Source organism: Curcuma longa, chromosome 1 (assembly GCF_044706935.1).
Source record: "Curcuma longa cultivar G26 ecotype Majalengka, Jawa Barat chromosome 1, ITB_CL_G26_1.1, whole genome shotgun sequence".
Classification (NCBI taxonomy): Eukaryota; Viridiplantae; Streptophyta; class Magnoliopsida; order Zingiberales; family Zingiberaceae; genus Curcuma; species Curcuma longa.
In genome coordinates, this window is record NC_133861.1 from 18116976 (window position 1) to 18133772 (window position 16797).

The 16797-nt window shown below is 37.8% G+C and overlaps 3 protein-coding genes across 4 annotated transcripts; 1 reads left to right on the forward strand and 2 right to left on the reverse strand.

Moving 5' to 3' along the window:
* Nucleotides 1-282: 282 nt before the first annotated feature.
* LOC141846054 (V-type proton ATPase subunit E-like) lies at nucleotides 283-4910 on the reverse strand. Its single transcript, XM_074734045.1, has 6 exons — nucleotides 4809-4910; nucleotides 2852-2952; nucleotides 2367-2523; nucleotides 1877-2073; nucleotides 861-960; nucleotides 283-318 (listed from the first exon to the last, which is right to left on the reverse strand). The coding sequence occupies exons 1-6, from the start codon at nucleotides 4908-4910 to the stop codon at nucleotides 283-285; spliced, it is 693 nt and encodes a 230-aa protein (XP_074590146.1).
* A 361-nt stretch (nucleotides 4911-5271) lies between these two features.
* On the forward strand, nucleotides 5272-8876 carry LOC141830871 (ubiquitin-conjugating enzyme E2 28). Of its 2 annotated transcripts, none has more exons than XM_074718317.1 (5): nucleotides 5272-5356; nucleotides 5528-5613; nucleotides 6989-7116; nucleotides 8135-8239; nucleotides 8520-8876. In XM_074718317.1, the coding sequence occupies exons 2-5, from the start codon at nucleotides 5544-5546 to the stop codon at nucleotides 8661-8663; spliced, it is 447 nt and encodes a 148-aa protein (XP_074574418.1). In that variant the 5' UTR covers nucleotides 5272-5356; nucleotides 5528-5543; the 3' UTR covers nucleotides 8664-8876. The 2 variants fall into 2 exon arrangements, with proteins under 2 accessions (XP_074574418.1, XP_074574427.1); XM_074718326.1 differs by having other exon boundaries at nucleotides 5349-5438.
* A 4165-nt stretch (nucleotides 8877-13041) lies between these two features.
* LOC141813551 (protein LURP-one-related 5-like) lies at nucleotides 13042-13767 on the reverse strand. The gene is made up of 2 exons (XM_074701516.1): nucleotides 13498-13767; nucleotides 13042-13420 (listed from the first exon to the last, which is right to left on the reverse strand). The coding sequence occupies exons 1-2, from the start codon at nucleotides 13765-13767 to the stop codon at nucleotides 13058-13060; spliced, it is 633 nt and encodes a 210-aa protein (XP_074557617.1). The 3' UTR covers nucleotides 13042-13057.
* Between the last annotated feature and the right edge of the window lie 3030 nt (nucleotides 13768-16797).

A 16797-nucleotide genomic window follows, 5' to 3' on the forward strand; every position in this document is an offset into this window, starting at 1 on the left:
TAATGCTTGTCATGACCTTTTTATTTTATTTTCTTTGCAATCATGCTTTATTTTGGTCAAACAATACTTGGATGCTCTTTGTATGTCAAACGTAGAACCATAGCATGTTTATCAACTAGAAGACAGTCAATTTAAGCACATCGATCAAAATATTGGAGCCAGCATATTATTATATAAAAACGTACTGCAAGTTAATCTAGCTGTGTATAGTTCTTAGAAACTGAAAACAAATTCACTGGAATAAGCATTCACAATTCACAATAACCAAAATGAGTCAGTTGATTAGGCAACAACTTGGCTGAACAGATGCTTCCGAATCTGCAAAAGATTTAAAGTTATTCCTTCGGTGAACTTAAGCAAATTGGATCCATCTATGTGGTAATAGTATCTGAGGTGACAGTATAATTTTTCAACATTGTGACATTAACTAGTGTCTGATATAGAACTTACCACACTATCTAGTTATATTAGCAACCAATATATTCTATGAAATCAATAAGATATGAAATTCAGGCCAACTTCATATCATTGTATGTATGCATGTGAAATTGGAGAGCATGTTATTGAGGTGACTACATTTTTTTTAAAATTGTGACATCAACTAGTATCTGATTTAGACCTTACCAAAGTTGTAGTTATATTAGCAGCCAATATATTCTATGAAATAAGCGAATATGATTGCCAAACCTAGCAAGACAACTTCATAGCATCACATGTCTGCAAGTGAAATAGATACCTACTTATGTGATGAACAATCTGTTCACTTATAGGTCTACATCTAAGCTTATAGGTCTATCCAAAGTATGAACATAATTTGTTTTATTAAAAAATTAAAGGTCTACAGTCCAAACTGTGAGTACCTCTGGGAGTTTCTTCCGAAAGGCAACATCAAGTCTTGCATCAAGTGTATTCTCACAGACAATTTTACCATCTCTAGAAGCCAGGACAACTCCTCCAGAGCTGAACCACAAAATAAGATAAGTTGGAAACTTGTCATTCAAATATTAAATAAACAGGTATGGACACTAAATTGTGATATATAGATTTTCAGAATACATAAATGTTTTTGAAAGTAACAAAAATATGAAAATATAAGCCCATCAAAGAAAGAAAAAGAAGTGTGGTAAGAAGGGCATGAAGTAAAGTTGAACCATCAAACTATAACTTCTAATTCTTTCACGGATAGTGTACTTCGATACCTGCAAATTAAACAACTTTGACATGGAAAATTGAGGCTTTTGATATAAGCTTGCATGTACCATCCAACCAAAAAGTGAAGTGACTTGAACTCACAGTTATGACCCAACTCACAATTTCAGAAGACTAGGACATAACTCTAGAGGATATGCTAGACAGAAAATTATTCAAAAAGAAAATTGAGAGGTCTTAAAGAGTTTCAGTATGTAAAAGTATGCTGTTAATGTCGGTTATCAAAGATTTACTGCTGGTACAAATTGATCACCTTCACATCTCATAAGTAAGTATTGCTATGATCTCAATTAACAACGAGTCTTGTCTATCTTATGAGAGAAGGCGAGTCATTTCGGAAATTGATACACAGAAAATAGTACAATTAACCACTTTTATTGCATATTTTTTTAGGAGCTTTGACCTACACAGTACATCACATATAATCCATCTGAGGATGATCCTTAGCTATTCAATACTGTATCCTATGCAATGTTGTGAGATAGTATAAACAAAAGAGTGGACCAAGCATTCAGATTCATCCAGATCAAGTTACATCAACACAATATTAAAAGAATAATAGAACATAATTTCCATGTAGAAGAAGGTTGATACCAATCCTAAAACGGTGTGAAACAGTTCCAAGATTTCATTTCAAAGAAACTTGAATTGGTGGGAGAGTAATTACCAATAGGAGTCATGATCATTTTCATGACTAGGCGAAGGTGGCAAGAAAGTGTTCTTGTCTACGACTATATTAGGAGGTGGAACATTAGCCTTGTCTGCATATTCTTTCTTTGCCAAGTTCAAAACAGATTCCACAAGTTCAACATCATCTTTGCGACAGCGCAACAGAACAGCTGGTTCTTTGAGTCTTTGCAAGCTCTGAAGGGCAAAAAATGGTCAGATTTTTGTTCCAATAGAAGGGGAAAAAATGAATAAACAAATACAAAGAAACCAACATAAAATTCGTGCTGAGCATAAGTATGACCAGTAAGCAACAAAAATGTTTCTTTAGTGGGCATGTGTTTCAGTAGTACCGATATTGTTTTAGACAATGCAACCATTATTTATGAAGATATTGTTGTGAATACCATATAACATCTAGACTATATGTTCTAAAAATAGACATGGTTGACTGAGACTGGGTACAACGGAAGCATCTAAACACTAATAACCTGGACAATGAGGTCTTTAAGGAGTTTTCCATAAGTCATACGGGTGTTGCTCACAAGCAGGAGCTCTACTGCAGCAGATTCTTTCATGGAGCTGACTATGTCATCTTGCGCTTGAAGAACTTTAATACGAGAAGCATTCAGCTGCATAGAGTACTCACTGTAAAGAAAAATATTTAACAATATCAAATGAGAGTGAATCAGATGAATGGGCAAAGCAACAATATACAACTACAAGGCCACCGCATGATCACAAGTAATTGTTGTACAAACCATGTAATTTCAATGTATAACTTCTAGTTGTTTACTATTTTATTTCAAATGCCGATATATTTCAGAAAAATGTAACACAAAAGGTCCATCGTTGATTTTTGTAAGCCCAATATCTAATTAACAAGTGTAGAAATTAAACAAGGTTGCTCACAGTGAGAACCCATGAGATGGACTGACGAAGAAAGATTGCATAAAAAAGAGGTTAGGCACATTACATTTTCTTACGAATCTCAACTTGTTTCTGCTTGCGTTCATATTCTTGCTTGATTTTCCTCTTATCCGCCTCAAGAAGCTGCAACTTTTGAATGTTGAATTCCTATAACACCCAAAAGAGTATAGAAAAAATAGTTCAACAAAGGGAAAATATTTCACAAAGAAAACAGGCAATTGGATAAAATTGGACAATTAGTGCAGCCATACAAGAATGCCATGAAATTGGATACAAACAAAATAAGCACTTTTCTATACACAATCTCATGATGAAAGGAAAAAAGGAGTGTACTCTCTTGACCAAAAGAAAGGAATTAAACTATGACGTTATTTTATCCTACCAAAGTTTTTGACTTGATAGATGAAGTGATTACCTATTAGAATGCAATTCTCAAAAATTTGAGCCTGAAATTGAATTATCTGATGACTCTTACTGTTTACTTGACAGGCTAATATGGGTGCTTCTTGCTACTCATGCAACTCTTTTTCCACCTTAAACTTTCTGCTCAAAAACTAATAGCTGAAATACTCAAGCTATGTCCTATGCTGTACATTGGTTCTGGAACAAAGGCCAATGAGATCACAACCTAAATGCTTGTAGAACTCTCATACAGAAGCTGAAAGTACTGAGTGTTCACCTGTATGAGTTTTGAAAGTTCTAAGCAACTTGACAACATCCTCCTTGAAGGAGGTATCTACGGAAATCCAAGGGTGAAAACTAAATGGGCACAAGTTGTGAAGAAAAAGTAATGATTATTCCATGCAGTTGCCATAAGGACACAGGGAAAGAACTGGATTGCTAACTTGGATATGCCCAATGGCACTCTCTCTGGCAGATAATCTACAGAGTTAGAAGCTCAACGCGCTCTCCCATCAGTTGGCAAATGCTATTCCAGGAAGTCATCCCGACTTCCTAGAAGCGTGGTTCATTGCCACTGAGATCAAAGAACTAATTAAACAGATGGGATCCCGTTAAAAGCCTGAGCTGGGAAAGGTTGAGACATGAAATCAACCAATATAATTGGACCTTCCTTAAGCCAACATCTTTCAAATTTTTGTTGAATTCTACAATTGCCGATGCACATTACCCCATCCCAACTACTCGTACATCTGTATAACTCCAAGGAGCTTGCATTACCAGACTTCAGACCAATTTTCTTGCATGCATTAGGTCCTCAAGTTGCTTGTGAAAGTGTCCTGCAACTGGAGTGACAAGCACTCTCCAAGGTGATTTCATTTCAGGAAGATGGATCGGGGATGCATTTGTCACTACAGTTTGCGTTGTAGCTTTGCAAATGTGAACCAATTCCATGTTTTGGGCTCAAACTCATATAAAGAATTTGACGGTGTCTCGAGGCCATTTTGAATGCTTTTGAGCTATAATGACTTCAGAAGGTGCTGGATTACCAAACTTTCAATGTTGTTGAGCAATGCTTAAGCTAGGATCCTGGTTAATGGGCCAGTAGGCTCATGGTTCCCAACCAAACAGGATATTTGAAAAGGTGATCCCCTCCCCACTCGTCTTTCTTGTTCATTGCTGCATCAATGGTCTTCTGCATGATGTCATTTAGACGACACGTTAATCTTCTTCATGGATCATGCAACAACAGATTTATTTACACCTCTTTGAATTAGCAATGTGTGTGTGTGTGTTAATCTTCTTCCTAGAGCATGCAACAGACCTATTAACACCTCTCTGAATTAGCAATGTGTGTGTGTGTGTGTGTTAATCTTCTTCCTAGATCACGCAACAGATCTATAACACCTCTTTGAATGAGCAATGTGCGCGCATGTGCTGCACGCACACATAGCATCAAGCAAGCCGAATGCCCTTTTCCACACACACAAGCGATCCATAACCCTTTAGAATCAAAAAGAAAAAAAATTGGCATTGGATACATTACAAAATGAAAGATCTTACAGATACTAAAACAACATGATCATTGTGAAAGAAGCAAGCACCTCCTCTGTAGAGACAGAGATCTCGTTGGCCTTCTCCTCCGCCTCCTGCCTGATGAACCGCACCATCTGCTGGATCTGCTTGGAGACATCCGGGTCGTTCATTTTCGTGTAGATCCAACAGAGAATACGACTTGATCGTTTGTTGTTCCCCGATTGACCAAAAAACGAGGAAGAGAGACGAGAACCGAGGTGATGCTCGACGTGGAGGATGGCGATACATATAGGCAAGTCAGACCAATATTAGATCCCGTGTCTTTACCTTTTCAATCGTGATTCTTAAAAGGCCAATAGCGTACCAGATCAACCGATACGAATCCCAGAAGGCCTGTGCATCTTTCCGCCGTCCAATTTGAACCGGCTTTGGTAAGTGACGTGATAGTGGGTATGGGATCCGATCCGCTAATTCTTGACCCGTTAAAATCATCGCCGTTCCTCCATCATTATAAAATGCCGTCATTTATCTATTTATTAATTTATTTATTTTCGCTTCTTCCATTTGCCCAGCCGCGAAAATAAAGAGGAGGAATCCAAGAATCCCTCGCGACAAGGTAGCGTGCGGCGGAATTCAAGGACACATTCTCCCGTTCTTCTTCTTTAGATAGATCTCTTCTTGCATCAACCGATTGATTGGTTTATTTTCTTTTGAATCGTTTGCTTCTTCCCACCTCTTGTTTGTTGTGTGGTTCTCTCTGAGCAATCTTAGTTTTGTTCGGTATCAGGATTAGGTCTTCGGTGATGGCGTCCAAGCGGATCCTCAAGGAGCTCAAGGATCTGCAGAAGGATCCTCCCACATCTTGCAGCGCAGGTACCCTTGTTGCTGATGATCTTTCTCTTGGGGTTTTTCTTGTGTTATTTATGGAATTTGGTTTTAGATCTTCATCTGGTTGATCCATTCTCCGTAGCCCTTCTTGATTTGTATTTTCTTGCTTGTAACGTTCATCATACCCTCTTTCCCCTTCCTTTTGCCTTGGTTTAGAAGTAAATTAGGTGAGGTAGGCTTATAATAGACGGTTGGCATGTAGCAATTCCTGATGCGATTGTCAACCTAGACTAATTTTTGATAAAGATGATAATAAATTCATCTTGAAATGGATTATAAGGTAGTTAATTTGTTTGGCGCATGGATTAAGGATATATGATACTGCACCAACTACCCACCCTGTGCATTATACAAACAAAATACTTATGTGAATGTATACGAGGCTGTTCTTGGAATGACTATAACAGTAAAAGGAAAGTTAAAAAGAAAATAGGTAGCTTCAGACCTTGTTGCACAAAGAGATGGTAAATTAGGATGGATACATAGAAAAGATAGAGGCAAGGGTTGACAAGAAAGTATCCGTTGAGTTGTCTCCTTGAATGGATGTCAATGAAGAAGATGGATCACCTTTTTATATCAGCAAATATTAATTAGTTTTTTTTTAAAAAAAAATTTGATGCATGAGTTGTGTATGCTTAAATTTATCTCTTTAAATACTGGCCTTTCCTCTTTATATTTTTTTAAAATAAGAGATAGAATATTAATTCTTCTACTAATTTAACTCATTAATTTCGTTCTACATGGTGAATTGTGAGCTGATAGAAGGCTTTTATAAGATAAGTTGGATGCAGTTAAATTGAGCTAAAGCATTTAGTCATTAGCTGATAGGGGAGCTATATAAACTTAGATGACTTGGCTACTATTAATTTGCTCTTAGGCATTTTAGGCTAGTAATTGGGCCTAAAAAGTTAATAGGTCTGTTCTCTCATCTAAGTGGTATTTAACAACTTGTCTCGCACTCTTAATCCATACTTTAACTTATCCTTTCAAGGAAGCATACCCTGTGGGATGTTGGTAGTGGCAAAAATACTTAGGTGGAAGAGCTCTTGATATTTATGCTTACTTTAGAAGTCTCACTTATCAATGTGGGACTAAAGAGTGTAAAGTTTCTTCCTCTCTTTTGTACCAATAGTATTAAACTGAAAAATGCTTCTACTATCTGCAACTGCAATACCTTTGTAGTCCTGAATCATAATCAACCTTATTATTTTTCAAATAATATAAAAGATTAGCATTTGCAACTGGGTGCAACTCCTTGAGCATGCCTTGATGATATCTTTCACAACTTAACCTTGTATTAGAATTCATAAGGGTGGTTATTGATGTGGTAGCTAATTTAAAATGTGTTTGCATTTTACAGGTCCAGTGGCTGAAGATATGTTTCATTGGCAAGCAACAATAATGGGTCCACCTGACAGTCCCTATGCTGGGGGAGTGTTTCTAGTTACCATACACTTCCCTCCAGATTATCCATTCAAACCTCCGAAGGTATCAAGTTGCTTTTTATGCAATTCTGATATGTTTTCTTTTTCAATGTGCTATATTAATGCACTCTTCAAAGCATTTTTCTATTTGCAATCAATCTTGCAAAATTTAGGCGAAACATATACAAATGACTTTTTCATGTTTTATCCAGCATGAAGCATCATCATTTGCATATAAGGCTGGTTTTGGAGTGTTATTTTAAGATACTTTGTCCAAATCATTTTGGAAATTAAGTTGTTCTGGAAACTTAAAGTAGTGCTTTTACTCAAAGCTTCCTAACTGGTGAGAGAATTCTTTCTTTCCGAGGTCGTAAAAAATACTATGATATAAATACTAAGACTGAATCTATTTAAAATTAATATAAATAATAAATGAATAATAATATGTTTATTAAGTACTGGTGTTTGTTTATATATTAAAATATAGTTCAATCACAAAGATATGTAGATTTTAAAATAGAAACAAAAAATTAAATATTATACTTCATAATAACGAAAAACTCAAAAAATGAAATCTAAATTATTTTCATTTTTAGTTTATAATACATTTTTATTCTAATTATGTATTATATCATTGTTGTTTTATTTAAAACGAAAAGTGCTTTCTAAGTATGCTGTTATCGAGTACTATAAATTTTAAAATTGCTTTGTTTGGAGATTTAGGTTATCTAACACAGCATGAAATTATATATTTTATTCTAGTTATCAAACACATTGTAAAATTACTTTGAAAAACATTTTGAGATTTAAGTTACTAAACACTAAATTGTTTTTACAAAAGGCAGTTAGCATAAAGTTCATTCTCTTACTGCACTAAGATCACTTCTCTACCATTTTGAGGACCAGCAAAATACTATGACTGAATCTAACTACTGCTGCAGAAAAGTTTAGGTTTATAATATGCTTTTGCTTTCAGTGTGCATAACATACTCCAGATATTGTCTTCCTGGCGTGGCCTCTAATTGATTGAAATTATTGCTGAAAATGTTAAATTGTTTTATCCAACATGTCATATTTTTCAGGTTGCTTTCAGGACTAAAGTTTTTCATCCAAACATCAATAGCAATGGAAGCATCTGCCTTGACATTTTAAAGGAACAATGGAGTCCGGCATTGACTATTTCAAAGGTTACCTTTCTTTGCATTATCATTATTATTTTGTTTACTCATGCATAATTCCTAGAGAGTGATGACGTAGTCAGACTGAGTAACTGGAGCATAGCTGTATGGCCTAATTTGGCGTTTCAGTGAAGTCAAGGGAAGTTATTGGTATTAAGGAATCAGTAAGAAATATACTTCAATTTGTACGAATGCTTAGTTGTCATATCTCAAGTTTATTTTCTCCCCTTTTTGCGTCTCTTTCAAACTTTTTTCAATCAACTCAAACGAGCTTATTGGTCTTTTGAAGGTGCTGCTGTCAATCTGCTCACTGCTTACAGACCCAAACCCAGATGATCCATTGGTTCCAGAGATTGCGCATATGTACAAGACTGACAGAGCCAAATACGAGGCCACTGCAAGGAGCTGGACCCAGAAGTATGCAATGGGCTAGCACCAGCATCGACTGGAGGTTGTATCCGCACTTGGTCAATTGTTAATTATGTATGGAGGTGTATTATGTTGTATGTCAGCGGAATTATCTACTGCTGTGCCATTAACCTACTGGAGAACCATTAAGGAAAGCTTCTTCAAGCTTCCCAGAACAATGGTCCATGGTGGTTGTATGCATTCGTTTGCAATGATGTTTATATCTGAACTTTCACAATCTCTCCTCACTTCACTTGGCTATTAGACATTGGATAATGGATATTATCCAGTCTCTGTTTTCTAGCCAACTTTGAAATCCTAATTCACTAATTAGCTTACTTCGTTGGTTATCTATGTTGACTGAACCAATGTTGAACCCTATCTAAATTCTACACGCTGAGCATTGGAGGGCCATGTTAGGGAAGTTTAGATGGATTTTTCACAGAGCAAATCGTATGAGCTTCTCATTGCAAGTACAGAGTCGAAAACTACTCACCAGTGGTTTAGGTTCGCAACTACAGAAAGATGAATGAAATAATCAATTTAGACTTACAAAAGCAGGATCTTATGATCCCTGAAAAACAAATTTGATATCAGCAAAAGAGATCGAGATGTCCGAGTTTTCCATATCCTCTGTAAAAGCCTATTTCTACAAGGAAAGCTTTCTACCGATAAGAGTTGAATTGAACTACTCCAGGAATATTATCAATTTCTCTACCATCCTGCTTTCGCTCGCTTCGGACCATTGTAAGATGGAGAAACACTGCCACTTGGATGTGGGCTATCATCCTTTGAACCTGAATTCAACATGGCTAATTCTTGAAGTTGTTGCTTCTTATAGTAATCCTGCGATTCATCCTGTCGATTTAATTGCAATGTTAAGTTATAACCTAGTTCTACCATATTTATAGTAACCAACCAAGAACTGAACCGCTAGACACGCCGAGTTCTGAAATTTGTGTGACATACTGAAACTGATTTGAGTAATACCAAGTGAATACTCACCACTGGTCTCAGCAACTCTTCTATAACTTCGTTTGCATGTCTCAATCTTGCATCAATCATAATTGCTGGCAACTGTGCCTCAATCAAGATACGCAATGGATCATCCAAGTGTTCATAACCTGGTCTCCCCCTCATTTTTTCCTCCTTCAAAACATCGAGGACGTGAAAGATAAATAAACCGCGAAGGCAGCTGCAAAAATTAGAATTTCAGGTAAATAGCTTCCTTTTAAGTGAAAATCCTCTCTCCTTTTTGTTTTCGGTCATCTAAAAGCAAAAACATTTCTGTAAGGAGAAGATTGCTGTGTACCAGACTCATCTCGTCAATGTGACGAACTATCGGAATGCCTAAAAAGGCTATTGGTCAGCATAGAAAAGAAGATAGGCGAGCATAGATCTGGCCTTTCCTAATAGCTTAAGCTTTAAACTTTATATATATTGTATCAAAGAGGAAGACGTGTCCGTTCATTCATGTGCTAGAAATAAATTACAGAGTCTAGAAAAACTTTCACATGAGCAAATCAGAAGCAAGTTAATATAGTACATGATGCATGAAGGAATTCAAAGATGATAGCTCTTGGAGTTTGAAGCAGCTCTTAAGAACCTGAGATTCCCAGCACTGAAAATTTCTTGTCAATTCACTTCTCTCCCTTTTTTCTGAAGAGATGTAACATTCATTAAACCGATCTCTGCGAATCCCTTATTCAATTTTTTTAAAAAAATCTATATGGAAGCAAGTCTCCATTTTACTGAAAGCCAGGTTCAAATCCAAGACCATAACAATATGGCATGATGCCAACCGTATGGCATACCAACTCCCATCAACTCGAAACAAAAATATATCGTAGATTGAGATTTCTCAATTTAACAAATCTGTATTTGTTGCTCCCCTCCTCCTCCTAATTGTGAACTCGTTGAATTAGACATATCAAGTCGACAACATGGATATTGCTTTTTTAATCACCCTGTCGGGTTAGTTATAAAGTTGAGGCTAGAATTGATCTATCTCATATCATAATGTTGTTCCATTCAGATACTTATGCAATTAATTTTGTCATGAAATAGGAACATTAATGCCTTGAAGTTTTTTAAAGAACAAGCATAACGAAGTAAATAGTAGAGAAGAGAAGAGAAAGTTATTCGAGTTTGGAACATAAAACCCCAGTGTTTTCAGTTTTAGAAGCAGTCAATCTTCCTTTCGTTAGTGAGAGATGTAAATTCTCTTATGAATAGTTCTTTTTTTGAAAAAAAATTTCCTTTCGTTAGTGAGAGATGTAAATGATTAAAAGCATAACCAAAAGTTTTAATCCTATATAATTAATTTGTATTTTGTTTAACAGATAGTTTGGGTTTTGTTGATGTACACATTATATTGTCCTCGAGTTAATCCTCTGTTTTTTTTTTCACAATATAAAGATGGAAAACACTCCGCCCACACAACAACATGAGCAGTGATTCTCTTGTGGCCTTCGTGAAGATATCTGTTGAAATTAGACCATCTTAATTTACGGAATTTTAGTTCTTCCTCATTTAATCTCCGGCGATCTGCTTTTGGAGAAGTCACTCAACGCCGGGGAAGCGATCTCCTCTATCATCTTCAACTTCGGTCTCCACTGCACCCATCTCTTCTCCGACGCCTCAAATTGCCCTGCCGGCACCACCGGTTCCTTTCCCTTCCCCTCCCCCGAGCTCGTCGCCGATGCCTCTGCCTTCTTCCTCGCCGGCAGCAGCCGCTTGCTCTCCCCTGCGCTCCAGAACTTGTCGAACGTGTCTTGGCAGAGCACCCTGTCGGCCGGCATCAAGAAATAGAGGCGCTTGGAGTCGAGCTCAGCGGCCCCGGGGACGACGGCGGGCCGCCGCGGCCCGCAACGGACTACCTTGTGCCCGACGTGGACGGCGGCGACCTCGTCGGCCGTGACGCCCTTCTTGAGCTTGAGGAGGCTGCCGTCTGAGCGCATCACCAAGACGCACTCCTTCGGGGACTTGGAGCAGGGGCACGCCAAGGAGTTGCCCATTGATTAATTTGGATTAATTGGGAGAGGAGGAAGAAGCAAGTGAGATCAGGGAGAGAATGAAGGACCACGGAGGGACTTAAATTGCGTTATGAGCATTGGGATTACAGCCCTGAACTTTGGAACTAGTGACCAACTCGACATTAACGAAGCATTGCGTTTGTTTAGTTTGCGTATTTTGTTTTGTGCAGAAAGAGTTAGTTTCGAAGATGCAGTCCTTTGGTAGTAAGCAATCAAGAGGATAGGCGATGTCTTTTGTTTTTGTTTTTGAGATGTTCATTGGAAAATTGTAATGGGTTTGCAGGCATCACCGTAAAGCTGAACTTGTAAAGTTGACACTGTTTTGCATGGTGTAGATCGACAATGGCGCACTTCACCTGGAATATTTTTCAAACAAGTCAAACCTAAATCAATTGGACCTCGTGCCTTATCCGTTATCGCCGACTATTTGATATATTATCACTTCCGAAAGTGCGTCCAACTACTAGGTACGGTCGAACAGTCTACAATCTGCATGCATGAACGATGAGTTGACATTTTTCTCGACTGAAAATCTACGCAGATTCCACTACGGCCAACAAAATCCTCAGTGAAAGCTGTGTCATGTAGCAGTACTACTAGGTACGGTTAACCCTTTATGTATAGATAAATGTCGATATATACGTCAGCGCACATAAGAGAGGGGAGAGGGTTGACTTCCAGTGCTCATATGGCACTGGAACAGCAATAACATCTTCAGATCTCAGAAATATCCATTCATGTAACTGTGAGTGGACGGTGAGTGTCATGCATATTGTAGTTAAAGCCACTCCACCGAATTTTGGCTGTGCAATCCGACATCACACTTGCACCTGTGAGTTCTTCAAAGAAAAGACAAATAATACTTTTCCTTTATCATAAACAGTTGTTGCTAAACTATGAATCTTCAACTTTTTTTTATCAGAGCACAATTAGTAGTGAGTTTGATTGTTGACTCATCAGTTCTCTTCAAACAATGAATTCTTCAAGAAGCTAGCTTTTGAATAGTGGTTATGAATCAACACTAGAACGCCCAGCACAGTTTGCAAAGGCAAAGGTTGAAGATGGTGAGGCAAAGAGGATCTTCATTTCGTAGATTTGGATCAGTTTGAAATCCTTCATCCAGTAATGTTGGTCAAACACAGTGCACAAGCCACGGGTTGGTTTTCCTTGTCCTGTAACTCAATTGGTTTTTTTTTTATATTGTTAATCAGTCTCCTAGAAACAAGAAATGCTCTGTTTTATCTGAAAAGTATGCCCTTGCAAATTAGGTTCAGTTATTAAAAAAAGAGATTTGGAAGATGAGGATGGAATATTTTTCAGCTTGCAAAAGCATTGATCGAGTATACAAGAAACAATTTCTATGTTCGCTTTAAAATTTTGATCTTTAGCATATCCGGTCCATGATCACTAGAAACGCCATTACAAGCTCAACATCCGTGTTTGGCTGAACGACCAAGCTGAACACATCGTCCCCCAAAGTGATCGACTTGTTGGCCTTCTTCCGACCCATCCTCGCCACTTCGCGACCATCCTCGTTCAAGATCTTGCAGTTTCTTCTTCTGAAACAGCCTTCCGTTCGGAAATCGGGCACCGCCGGTCCTCCCTTCGCCGTTTCCATGAACACTTCTGCCTCGTCGCAACCCTGCAGGATGGACCTTCTCCTCATGGAGAAAACGTGGGATTTGGTGCTCGTCTCCGCGCCGTCTTCGAACCTGAATCCGCTCCACCGATCGTGCATGCTCAAGATCTGCAATATCATCAGATCAAATCGTATTTGCCCCGACTATTTATGATCGGGTAAAAATGTAGTGGTAGATTACGTACCTGAGGCTTCAAGGCCATGATGGCCTTTCCTGCTCCATCCATGAGCAGGAGTTCCCCTGCAAAGCACTTGTGCTTCCTCGAGTAATTCTCCACTCGGAAGGCTAACTTTCCCTTGCCATCGTAAATGGAGAAGCCATCGGTGCCATGAAAAGCCATGCTCGACTTCTTCCACACTGTCCACACCGAAGCACCAGTAGAAGTTGGAAGCTGCTGCTCCTCCTCCTCTTCGATGTTACTCCTGCCAACTACTGTGGGATGAATCCTAGACATTGCTTGTGCTAATCGATCGACGAAGGCTCTGTGTGTCAACTGACCTATATTTATAGAGTGACGGTGTTTAATTTGTTTAGGATGGAGATGAAGATGAAGATGAAGTGGGGCACGTAGTGGAAGTTCACGTTGGATATGAACTTTATGATGGCATGACTAACTTGGCTGTGTTTGATGGAATGAAAAAACAAATAGTGGCTAAGGAACAAGATTCTTCAAAGTGTATAGTATTATTCCTAGTTGGCCGAAAGGGGAAAGCATATATGTGTGTGTGTATATATATATATATGAATTGTTTATGAGCTCTTATTTCACCTAAGTGATTGCTTACATGAGACTTTGAGATTAATTAGAAATTGTTAATCTTAAATATGAATTTATATGTACTGTCATCTATGCCAATTTACTCTATTCGATATTGGTTATGTAAATGTGAATGGGAAAATCAAATGGGAATTGTTTTTATGGGGGAAAAATAAAAAAATGAAATAAGAAAAAAAAAACTTAGCTTAGAAGTGAGGGATCAATTTAATTATTCATCGCTTTGTCCTCTAGGCCATGCACATGTTTGGTTGGCTTATCATAAAGTCAACCTATCCTTATTTATATTTACATTAAACACCAAATGAGAGAAAGAAAAGAAAGTGAGGAAGAAAGCAACATACAAATTACTTCATAAAGAAAAGATTCATAAAGGAAAGAGATCAAACAGAAGAATTTCAACAAAAAATATATTCTTTTAAAATAACTTTTATAAGTGTTTTAATTATTCAAGTATGGAGTCCTTGTTTAATCTTTCCTAAGTATACAATATCATTAACTTCTCTAACTAATGGAGTCTACGGATTTAACAAATTAGTAAAACGTGTAAAGTTTTGCTTCATCTTCTTCCTTTTCAAATCCGGCCAAGGCCTGCAACCAAAAAAGCTGCACGTACCAGGTATTTTAGCCGACGCAGTACTGATGTCAAAAGGTAAAGAGAATGTCTAGCCTATTATTTGTTCATTCCAAAGCCAATATAACAAGGCTAAAAGAGGGCAACTTTTGTCATCAGCATGACATGGTTTACAATAAAGAAACCCATAAAAATAGTAATTAATTAAGCTAATGACGAGACAAAGGCATACTGAGTCAATCCTCGTTCAGCATGTCGGATCACGAGCAAATGGTGGGGGTTTCTTTCCATCCCTATCCTCTCCCTGCTGCACGTGACTATCGTACCTTACGATAGGGACTATCGATATATTTATATCCTAAGTAACTTGCATTCATCCTTTAATCGATTAAACTTGTTCAGACCCAAGCACACTGTTCTCCATGACTACGTCGGAGCATGCTCGACGGCAGGAAGGGATTCTGCCTCGTCTGCTCTCAAGTACTCTCTGTTTCTCTTCGACATTCAGTTAGTTTCAAGCCATTCATGCGTGCATATGTGTGATATGCGTTTACGTAAGTCACGTAAATATCCGATCTGTTCGTGAGGAGTAGACAAGGTGTTTGATGATATATTTCATAGGGATCTGCCTTCTTCTGGAAAAAGTGTCTCGACATTTTATACATCTTTATATAAAATTATAGATTTATATATTGTGACTATTTTGAGCTTAGGCACAGAGAATGGCTCATTTTCGTCTCGGAGCTTGATTTGTTGCAATTGCTTGTTAGAAAATTTCTTCTAGGTGTTTGCATGGTTGGTTAGAAAATTTCTTCTTGGAGCGAGGAGCTTTGCTAATCAAATTTTGACCAGGTCAAAAATTTAAGCCGCCGAAACCTATTAAGTGCTAATTAAAGGCCCAACTATCATTCTTGATATCGGCTCATTAATTTCATACCCTTTATGAATCTTTTGATTTTTATAACATGTAAATTAGCATTTATGTATGCTCAAATTAGTGTTTATTATGTGTTTCTGTTCATAAACTTGTGTATTAGCTTCCCACAGAAACCCGGCGCCGATAACTGCTCGGCCCGGTGAGCTAGCAGAAAGCAGAAACTTGCCCACTACAAACTTCACTACCTCAAAGTGGAGGAGGTTCACTATGGTTTTGGGGGACTGGAAGCAGAAAATACAGTGGGCTATGAAAGGGTTAAATTCGATATAGAAAGAATTATCCACACCCAAAATCTTTACTTTCGGTGGTGCAAGCATCGATATCTCCTGGAAACTATTCTCTCAATGGAATTTATTAAGCAGATGAAGGTATCCGGCTCCAGGGGATAGGAACGGTCTAGAGGAGGGCAAGATGTGTGAGGAGCTAGTTCCCTCAAATCTGAAGAGGCCTATTAAGACGTCATGAACCGAGGAGCATGTTGATTACGTTTATTAAGAGTAGATGGGCAAAATTAACTGACTAATTCATTTTCATGTTTTTCAGTTTAATTCCACATATTTTTATGGCTGGAGCTGATGTTATGCATGCATCAACTGTGTACAGTTGATGCTTCACACAAACAACCTACCATCTTTATTGCTTCGCGTCTGATCAACCACTGATCGACGCTTCTTTAAATTAAGTTTGTGGTTTTGTTTTATAGTGTATGGGTGCTTTTATGGCGAAGACATGAAGTCCTATTTAATTAAATTCTTTTTATTCTTTTAGATCAGCTTAATAACCTAATTTTCGATCTTTCTATACAGTGGAAATATTAGTCGCTTCTAAATCCTCATATGATGTAAAGGCAATGGCTCTTAGTTGTTATCTTACAATTTGAGTTTGGTTATGCAATATCTGGTTCCTAGCTCATAATGCTGAGGAAGTTTCATTGGTTGACTTCTACTTTCTCCCTATTTTGACTTTGTTAGCTTTGACAAAAACTTCTACAGTTCCAACTTAGTGCATATTCATCAAATCCTACTACCTACTACCATGTGGACAACAGATAAAAATTAGAAAAAAAATTACAACATTAATACACCAGGGTCCGTTGGGGTTCATGCATTTAATACTTCCAACTTCCTAGCAATACTTGTTGTAGCCATGTGAAACTTTAAAAAAAATTGTATGTGTTACGGGCGTATACGTCGGGCCC